The sequence below is a fragment of the Ctenocephalides felis genome, unplaced genomic scaffold (assembly GCF_003426905.1).
Source record: "Ctenocephalides felis isolate EL2017-DRISC unplaced genomic scaffold, ASM342690v1 CF-g0.4_SCAFFOLD_03570, whole genome shotgun sequence".
NCBI classification, from domain to species: domain Eukaryota; kingdom Metazoa; phylum Arthropoda; class Insecta; order Siphonaptera; family Pulicidae; genus Ctenocephalides; species Ctenocephalides felis.
The window spans coordinates 321,550-332,619 of NW_020539724.1; the positions used below are offsets into that span (position 1 = coordinate 321,550).

At 27.2% G+C, this 11,070-nt stretch overlaps 2 protein-coding genes across 2 annotated transcripts in view; both read right to left on the minus strand.

Annotated features, from left to right (window-relative positions):
• Positions 1–2,758: 2,758 nt before the first annotated feature.
• The window catches only part of LOC113383224, a 47,250-nt gene continuing 38,938 nt past the window's right edge, over positions 2,759–11,070 (minus strand). Inside the window, exons 5-7 of the mRNA XM_026621477.1 lie at positions 4,105–4,223; positions 3,355–3,503; positions 2,759–2,843 (exon numbers count right to left, since the gene is read on the minus strand). The gene's annotated coding sequence lies outside the window, so the exon portion shown is untranslated. The remainder of the gene's footprint in view (positions 2,844–3,354; positions 3,504–4,104; positions 4,224–11,070) is intronic.
• LOC113383024 lies at positions 4,159–8,094 on the minus strand. Its single transcript, XM_026621276.1, has 6 exons — positions 7,958–8,094; positions 7,574–7,843; positions 7,043–7,249; positions 6,405–6,460; positions 5,500–5,589; positions 4,159–4,223 (listed from the first exon to the last, which is right to left on the minus strand). The coding sequence occupies exons 2-6, from the start codon at positions 7,645–7,647 to the stop codon at positions 4,159–4,161; spliced, it is 492 nt and encodes a 163-aa protein (XP_026477061.1). The 5' UTR covers positions 7,648–7,843; positions 7,958–8,094.

Sequence of the window (11,070 nt, forward strand, 5' to 3'; positions counted from 1 at the left end):
AGGGGAATAAAATTAAAGTCTTCATTTTTGGAACTTTAATTTCATTCTCCATGACATTGGTTTCGATACTTATCTTTATTTTTTCTTCCAGACTTTGAAATTTTGCTGCCGATAATGTTCTTCCACAAATGCAAGATTTCCAAGACTTGCCAAATCAAGATTCGCTATTTGCTGTGTTTGAAATTGTAAGTCTTCATTTTTGAACTTACAATTTCGAGTGCAACAAATAGTCAGCGAAGCTTGATTTGCCAAGTCTGGATCATTCGTGGAAGACATCATCAGCATCAAAGTCTGGGAGACCATCCGAGGTGTCAAAGTCTGCAAGACCAACCAAAGTGCCAAAGTCTGGAAAAAAAAGCAAAGTATTAAAATCAATTGCATGGAAAATAAAATTAAAGTCTCAATTTTAAAAACTTACGTTTAAGCAGAAAATAGTCAGCGAAGCTTGATTTGGCAAATCTTGCATTTGTGCTAGATCATCGGCATCAAAGTCTTGAAGACCATCCAAAGTGACAAAGTCTGGAAGAAAAAACAAAGTATCCAAATCATTTACATAAGGAATAAAATTAAAGTCTCAATTTTATAAACTTACATTTAATCAGGCCGATTGAAGCGAGTGGAAGACATCATCGACATCAAAGTCCAGAATGGCAAAGTCTGGAAAAAAAATCATAAGTATCAAAATCTATTGATTGCATGAAAAATAAAATCAAAGTGTGATTTTCAGAAACTTACAATTATCAGGTCGATTGAAGCGAATACAGTCTGCAAAGTCTTGCCAAGTCTTGAAAGTCTTCATCATTTGTGGAGCCAAAGTCTTATCGGCAGCAAAGTCTGGAAGACCATCCAAAGCGTCAAAGTCTGGAAGAAAAAACAAAGTATCAAAATCAATTGCATGGAAAATTAAATTAAAGTCTTCAATTTAGAAACTTTAATTTTATTCTCCATGAAATTGATTTCGATACTTTGTTTTTTCTTACAGACTTTGATACTTTGGATGATCTCTAAGACTTGGCTGCCGATGATAAGACTTTGCTCCAGAAATGATGGAGACTTTCAAGACTTGGCAAGACTTTGCAGACTGCATTCGCTTCGATCAACCTGATCATTGTAAGTTTCTGAAAATCACACTTTGATTTTATTTTTCATGCAATCAATAGATTTTGATACTTATGATTTTTTTTCTAGACTTTCATGCCATTCTGGACTTTGATGTCGATGATGTCTTCCACTCGCTTCAATCGACCTGATTAAATGCAAGTTTATAAAATTGAGACTTTAATTTTATTCCTCCTTATGCAAATGATTTTGATACTTTGTTTTTTCTTCCAGACTTTGACACTTTGGCTGCCGATAATGTTCTTCTTCCACAAATGCAATCCAGACTTATCAAATCTTGCTTTGCTGGCTATTTGCTGCGTTCAAAATTGTAAGTCTCAAATTTAGGAACTTACAATTTCGAACACAGCAAATAGTCAGCGAAGCTTGATTTGCCAAGTCTTGAAAATCTTGCATTTGTGAAAGAACATCATCGGCAGCAAGGTCTGGAAGACGATGCAAGTATCCAAGTCTCAATCCATCAATCTGTAAAAAAAACAAAAACATAAGTATCAAAATCATTGCATGAAAATAAAATTAAAGTCTCAATTTTAAACACTACATTTAATCGGGTCGGTTGGAAAAAACGCAGCAATCAGTCAGCGAAGCTTGAATTGGCAAATCTGGATCATTTTGTGGAAGACATCATCGGCATCAAAGTCTCAGAGACCATCCAAAGTGCCAAAGTCTGGAAGAAAAAACAAACATAAGTATCAGAAACAATAAAATTAAAGTCTTATTTCTAAAGACTTGAAATACCAAATGTATTTCATCACAAAGTCTTTGTTAATTCATTAACATCGACTTTGCATCGAAATACACTTTGTATTTCATCACAAAGTCTTTGTTAATTCATTAACATCGACTTTGCATCGAAATACAAAGTGTATTTCATCACAAAGTCTTTGTTAATTCATTAACATCGACTTTGCATCGAAATACAAAGTGTATTTCATCACAAAGTCTTTGTTCATTCATTAACATCGACTTTGCATCGAAATACAAAGTGTATTTCATCACAAAGTCTTTGTTAATTCATTAACATCGACTTTGCATCGAAATACAAAGTGTATTTCAACACAAAGTCTTTGTTAATTCATTAACATCGACTTTGCATCGAAATACACTTTGTATTCATCACAAAGTCTTTGTTAATTCATTAACATCGACTTTGCATCGAAATACAAAGTGTATTTCATCACAAAGTCTTGTTAATTCATTAACATCGACTTTGCATCGAAATACAAAGTGTATTTCATCGCAAAGTCTTTGTTAATTCATTAACATCGACTTTGCATCGAAATACAAAGTGTATTTCATCACAAAGTCTTTTGTTAATTCATTAACATCGACTTTTGCATCGAAATACAAAGTGTATTTCAAAACAAAGTCTTTGTTAATTCATTAACATCGACTTTGCATCGAAATACAAAGTGTATTTCAACACAAAGTCTTTGGTAATTCATTAACATCGACTTTGCATTGAAATACAAAGTGTATTTCACACAAAGTCCTTGTTCATTAATCAACATGATTAATTAACAAAGACTTTGCATTGAAATACCAAGTGTATTTCATCGCAAAGTCTTTGTTGATTAATCAGTTAATTAATCAACATGGACTTTTTAATACTTTAAAATATTATTAATAAAACACTTACTTTGCGGAGATGCTCGCAGCCACTTTCCCCTCTTTGTTCGCACAATTCTTCAATGCCATCAAAGTATGACCAATGCATGCAGCTACTGAAAATAAAAACAATTTATTAGTTAAATACAATCAAATATTTTTTAACTTACTACGATCAAATCAAAAATTTGTAAAGTTAATTCGAAAGCTATTCATTTTATTGAAATCATTCATTAAGTTCAATTATTTATTCAGAACAAAGTTTATTCACTTTAAAACTAAACTTTATTTTAAACAATATATTAGCTAAATATTTTTAAAGTCAAAACAAATTGTTCATTAATTCGAAAAGTCTTGAACAAACAAAGTTTATTCACTTTAAACTAAAGTTTATTTTATACAAGTCAAATATTTTATACAATCAGTTTATTTTATACAATAAGTTTATTCTATACAATATTATCAAGTTAATTCGAAAAGTCTTAATGAATGATTACAATCAACTTAAAATTATTTAATTATTATTTTAATTATTTATTTCAAACAAACTTTATTTACTTTAGAACAAAACTTTATTTTTTACAAGTCTATTCATTAATAAGTACTAATAAAAATATAAATACTTACATTTAATAATCGCTGCAAACAATCCACAATTTCTTCAAACACCATCCAAGTGACAGTGGCTCGGGGTGGATCGTCATCATTCTTGAGCACCATCATCAGTAATAGCATTCTTGGGCAATGGCAAGTTGGGATAGTACTCATCAAAGACACTGAAAATAAAAAATACATTTATTAGTTAAACAGTCTTCATTTATTTCATTATTTTTTTTTTTAAGTTAAATACATTTTAGTAAACAAATTAACAAGTCTTGATCTATAATTTTTTTTTAATTTATTAAAAACTAAAGATATTTAATTGACACCAGCTATTACAATTCATTAGTTAAGTATTCTTTAAGTAAAAAAAAATTCCTAAGTTGATTCGAAAGTCTTCATTAATGAATGATTACAATCAAACTACAATCAAATAACAAATTTATAAAGTTAATTCGAAAGCTATTAATTAAATTGGAATCATTAATCATTAAGTTCAATTATTTATTTGAAACAAAGTTTATTCACTTTAAAACTAAAGTTATTTATACAAGTCAAATATTTTATACAATCAGTTTATTTTATACAACATTGTCAAGTTTATTCGAAAAGTCTTAATTAATTAATTATTACAATCAAATTAAGTTATTTGAATTATTTATTAATTATTAAATTAAATTAATTATTTATTCAAACAAAGTTTATTCACTTTAACACAAAAGTTTATTTTATACAAGTCTATTTATTATAAGTACTAATAAAAATATAAATACTTACATTTCTTCAAACGCCATCCAAGTGACAGTGGCTCGGGGTGGACCGTCATCATTCTTAAGCACCATCATCAGTAATAGCATTCTTGGGCAGTGGCAAGTGGGTAGTACTCATCAAAGGTACTGAAAATGAAAAAATACATTTATTAGTTAAACAGCCTCAATCTATTTCATGGAATATAATAATAAGAAATTATCAAGTCGTATAATTATATTTTTTTATTCCAATAAAAAAAGGATGTTTCATTTACATCGACTATTACAACTATTACAACTATTACATTCAAAACAAAGTCTATTGAATTAAAACAATCAGTGAAATTATAATCAAAACATTTTATTCAAACAATCTTTTCTTTCAAAATTAAATACATTAACAAAGTCTAAAGTGTAAATAAAATGTTAAGTCATTAACTTTAAATTATAATGCAGTATATTTTTTTTTATTTCAATTAATAACAAAAGATATTTAATTAAAACTAATCTATTATAAACTACAACTATTAAATTCTAAACAAAGTCTATTAAATTCAAACAAGTCATTTTAAATCAATTTAAGGGGGTAGTGTAGAAATTCATAAATCGTTTTTATTTTTATTTTTGGAGATATAGGCATTTTACTGACTCGGTCTCTATACTGGTTTGGCTTCACACAAACTTTAACATTTTTTCAGATAGTCTTCTAAGACTAACTATCTATAAGTTTCTCAGAACTTACTTTTTTAATACTCTTGTCACGATTTCTGAAGTTCTACTCGACCAATTTATTTGAAATTTTCAGATAGTCTTCTTTATAGATCTATCTATAGTCTGAGCTAGAATCATCCCGAAATTCCTATTTTTACTATTTTTAAAACATTCGAGAAACTCAAAAAAATAACTTTTTTTTTCAAACAGTCGCCAATTTGTGAAAACATATTTTTTTTTTACTTATTGTTAGTTCAACCAATTGCGACATCATTGTAAATTAATAATCTTTTCATTCTTTACATTTTCCATGGCTAGGAAGGCTGAAATCATGTCAAGACTGACATGCCAATTTTTTGAGACCATACACTTCATCAGTTGCCAGTTTTTACAATTTTAATAAACAAGACGTAAATTCAATTAAACAATTTCTTTATTTCAAATTCAAAGTGTATTAAATTTTAAACATAATATATATTCATTGTCGATACTTTTTCATTTTTTTATTTTTGTTTTAATCTTAATAATATTAATAAACAAATGGTAAAAAAAATAGATAGTGAAAAAATTCATTGCTTTCTTTTATAACAATTTAAAAATTACCTAAAATTCATAACTCTACACTAAAATACCCCCTTAAACCAAAGGTTTTTTTTATTAAAAAATTTATTGATTAACAAATCAAAGTTTAAAGTATAAATAAAACACTTACTTTTTATCGTTGCTCGCAATACATGATTGGCATACTTAGAGAGCATCAGTTGTGGCATTTTTGGACAGTACGTTGTCATCATTGCAAGCACTGAAAATAAAAAACGTTTATTAGATAAACAGTCTCACTTTATTTTATATATTTTTTAAGAAAATTCCTTTTAAATTTTTCAAATAACAAGTCATTAAGTCTGTTAGAAATCAACAAATATAATTCAATTCTTTTATTCCATTAACAAAAACAATATTAATTAAACTACAAATATTACATTCAAAACATAATTTATTTAATTAATACAAGTCATTTAATTTCAATCAAAACATTTATTAGCAAAATCTTTTGTCAGAAATGAATTCAACAAAAGCAAAGTATTTTAAACTAAAGACAAATTTCAGTAATTTAAAAATAAAGTATATTAAATTATAAACTCAATATATGAAGTTAAACATTGTGTTTAATAATGAACAAAGCTCATTTAATAAAGTAACTAATTTTATTGAATAATAAACCAAGTTTAAAGTGTCAATCAAATGCTTTTATTATTAATTAAAAGCAACATTAGTAGGTACAATTTCATAAAATATTTCATTTTACACTATCACTATTGCAAATGCAAAGTTTTAAATATTTACATATAAAATTAAGTACATTTCAAATGTTTTTTTAATCGAATATTATCTGTAAATTTTAAGCAAAATTTATTACATTCAGTGAACAAAATGCATTCAATTAAAAATTATTTATATTTCATAATGAACCATATTCATATTTGACAAAAAAAACTTGATTTCGAATTCAAAGTGTAAAGTAGAGAAAAAAACACTTACATTTTCAGTTGTTCTTGCACCATTCGCTCAACGCAACGTCAATTTTTGGGCTCCAAAAAGCATCTATCTTCACCTTACATTCTTTTGTTGTCTTGCTCAACAATGATTCTTTGGCAGCATCATCATTTCCACTGCTGAAAATTAAAAAAAAAAGTCATTAGTACAATTTTATATTAAATTCTTAATACATTTATTGCTATGTGATTGCTTTTATATTATGATTTTAATATTTTGTGTAACTAAGGGGAAAAATTATTATATGTTGAATTGTAAACTAATTGCATTAAATTATAAACATATGTACATTAATTAAACATTTAATCGACGATTAATGACTAAGACTATTAAGTAAAATTACAAAATATGTTTCACAATTATTTTATATCAAAAATGCTATAAAAGATAAAGACTTATTTTATTGAATAATAAGCAAAGTTACAATGAAAAGCTTACATTATTTTGTTGCTTCATCGGAAATAAAAACAACCAAGTTAATATGATCCCATATGAAATTTTCATTAATGCTATTACTTGTAAATGACAATTCAAATATTTGCATGTAAAAATATTGAATTGTAAACAAAGTGCATTAAATTAAAAACAACATGTAAATTTAATTAAACAATATCTTTATTTCAAATTCAAAGTGTATTAAATTTTAAACATAATATATATTCATTGTCGATCAATGTATTTGACTGATTTCTTCAAATTACCTTATATTTTGCCCGGTTGCAAAATCCTCAGGCACACGATGGCATTTTTGTCTTTTGATTTCCATTATTAGCATCAATCCCTCACAATGACTCGATGGAGAAGGCACATCAACTCTTTTGGGGCACCGAAAAGCATCTTCATCGCTTACATTCTTTTGTGGGTCTTGCTCCAACATTGATTCTTTGGCAGCATCATCATTGCCATTGCTGAAAATTAAAAAAAAAATACATTAGTACAATTTTATATAAAACTTTGAATACAGTTTTTAAAAGCATAGATATGTGATTGCTTTTAAATTATTATTTAAATATTTGTGTATAACTCAGGAAAAACTATTTCAAATGTTTTTTAAAATGGATTATAATTAATTTTAAGCTAAATATATTAATTGTAAACAAAGGGCATTAAATTAAAAACAAATGTACATTTAATTAAACAATATCTTTATTTCAAATTCAAAGTGTATTACATTTTAAACATAATATATATTCATTGTCGATCAATGTATTTGACTGATTTCTTCAAATTACCTTATATTTTGCCCGTTTGCAAAATCCTCAGGCACACGACGGCATTTTTGTCTTTTGATTTCCATTATTAGCATCAATCCCTCACAATGACTCGATGGGGAAGGCACATCAACTCTTTTGGGGCACCAAAAAGCATCTTCATCGCTTACATTCTTTTGTGGGTCTTGCTCAACAATGATTTGATTTCCATTATTAGCATCAATCCCTCACAATGACTCGATGGAGAAGGCACATCGACTCTGCTTTTTGGGCTATCGAAATGCATCTCATCTGCAAGAAAAAAAAAGAACATGTTAATTTGGAAATTTATTCAAATTAAACACTACAGTCTAATAATTTGATATCAAGTATTTATCATCATTTGTATTAAAAATTAAACATTACACTAGACTGAAAGAGATTTTCTCACAATGTGGCAGGAGGTTAAATTACCACATTTAACACAAAACTTGGAAATTTTACTAATTTACTAATTCCTTTCAACAGTTGATAATATTAATATGTGAAAAAAAACAACAAAGTTCGTTTTATGTATTTATTATATATTTGTCTCATTTATAAACAGCAAAATAAAAATACACCATTTCATTGAGCATTGAAGAAGTCACATTACAAAGCTACATGTACGACGCTAACGCCATCCGCATTTCAATGGATATTTCTCTTTTTAGCTAATATTTCAACCACATTTTTGAAATAATTTATTATGATATTTCAACTTTGAACAATTAAAGGACAATCATTTTATCTAATTAAACAATTAGGCTTTTCTCCTTCCAAAATTATAAACTCACAAAACTTTATAACAAAAAATTACTTATTTATAAGTGTCGAAAATTATATTTTATAACAATTACCTTTTACAGGCGCTAGGGAAGCTTCAAGGCCTGCACTGAGTCCAGAAGGCATTGCCCAAGTTGAGATGTTCCATTAACAGGGAATCATGAATCCGACTGTGGCTCACATTGCAACTACATCGACATCATCCTCATCTGGAATATTAAATAAATTGAGTTAAATTATATGTCATTTTTTTAAATCTTTTTTATTAAAAATAACTAAATCATTTAACATCTCATATTGATCAAACATTAAAAACTTGAATATAATGAATTCATTGACTGTAACAAACAATGATCTCTTTCAATTAATTTGTTATGTTTGTTTCAATTAATTTGTTATTTAAAGAGTAGAGTACATAAATCATTTTAAATATTCGAACTAAACCTACCTAATTCAATAAAAGCTGCAGCCTCTTTGGCTCAATTCTTTGGCATTGCTCTAGGATTTGTAGAGCATCATCCTTGTCATTTTCTTCAAGAATGCACATATCCCCAATATGCATGTCGGCAAGTCCATATTGTTTGATTCACTGTAGAATTTCTAGAGTATCATCCTTGTAATTTCCTTCAAGACTGCACATGTTCCACAATATGTATGTCGGCAAGTCCATATTGCCATATTGTTGAGCCCGGTAGCGCCGGCACTTGTGATTTTCCAAGTTAATTGGATTTTTGTTATAAATCCATTTGATACAATCAGCATCTCAATGTAAACGACGATTTCTTCAAATCGTGATCTTGCTACTAGTATGTCCAATAAATCTTCCTAGTCATTGGCAGAAAAATCAACTGTAAGACATGTGCGTAAAAGTCATCATATAAAATATCAGCCCATTGCAATTTCCTTCTGGAATCTAAAAAAAAAAACTGTTAAATTAATATGCACCTAAAATTCAACAACATTCACTTTTCAACTTATTCAGTTTTTACGAATAATGTTTGCCAATCACATTAGCAAACTTTTAAGTTAGTGATTTGAAATAATCAATGTGCATTCACATGTGGGCATTATTTAATTTAATTGTAAATATGTAAAACGTAGAACCAATTATATAAAAATTTGCTAGCATTATTAAAAATTGCAAATCATATAATATTGATGGTCTATTTTTTCTATCGATTATTTTGGCTTTTTTTTTTTAAATTGAAACTTGTGTCATTTAAATTCAAATTGATTCAACAGTAGACTGAGTTTGCATTCGCACTTAATAATTCTACTCAACTTGTATGATTTCATCAAATTTGTATGTATAAGCAACGTGCACATCATTCAGTGTAGGCTTGCAATTGTTTGTTTTTCATTCACATTAATTAGATTAAATATCAATTTCGTCTATATAAATATGGCTCTTCATTAAAGTATTTTAATAATACAAACACAACTATGTTTGTGATTGTAGAAAATGTTGTACATTATTAATTTTGTACAGATTTCCCAAAATATATCTTATTGAAATAATTGACATCATTTATATAATGCAATAAGCTCATATGTAAAATTATGTTTTAGTTCATTTAATATTGATTCTGAAGTAAATCGATTGCTGTTTACGACTGTTTAAAATAATTGTGTGATATATATCATATATTCGTATATTCACTTTTATTTAAAAAATTATGTGACAATTTACCAGTATGTAATGAATTTTAATAGATAAAGAAACATTATTATCATTATGAATGTTAAATTATATTAAAAACTTTACAAATCAATCTTGATTCGTCATTTCAAATATGCAGACAAACGAATATGAAATTATGAAATCGCAAATTGTATTCATTTGATTCTTCAATATTTAAATAATATAAACTTTACTCTATTGTGCACATAAAGAATCATTATGTATTTGTAATTTCCATTAAACAGTTACACCTTGCACAAGGTTTTATCTTACGAAAAGCCACAAAAGCTCATCCATATGTATTATTGATTTATGAATTTTTAACAAAATAATCATCATACTGATAAAAATAATTCAATTCCTTTAAGTTGCGTCATAACTTTTTATAATTTTCGCATTTGATCAAAAATTATTAGACTGTACAAGTCTCTATATTGGGAACAACAGATTTCCTCTGGAAATAAATAATTGATTTTTCTATTGATTTAAATTTGTCATGGGATTCCAAATGTTTCTAACTTTCCTCGAGGTCTGAAACTACACTTTGTGTTTGCATGAATTGCTTTTCTAACATGATGTACTATAAATCTAATCACATCATTCGGAATACTGCAAAAGTTTCTTCTTGTCCATATTCTCAAATACTTTTTAAATTTCACAATGAAAAATTTAGTTATACATATGAATAAAATCAAAGCTAATGAAAAAAATTATACGAAACAATTCTTATATACAACTTGTATAGTAATTTCATCCTCCTTTTGAATATTTTTGAGTCATTTACTAATATTAGCATAAAATTAATGAAATATGGTATTCAGTTGTAGATCTTGACATTTGTAGCACCTCTTATTGATAAAACATTAGAAATTTTGATTCAAACGAAGACCCTTGTAATATTTATATTATATTTGCCTTTAATATATTGTGTTGTTGCATTGTCGATTATCCACAGCAGATATATATGGGCAGATGACTCGTGTACCTAGTACCTTCTTCATTGATAAGAAACTTTAGATATTTTGATTTAAAC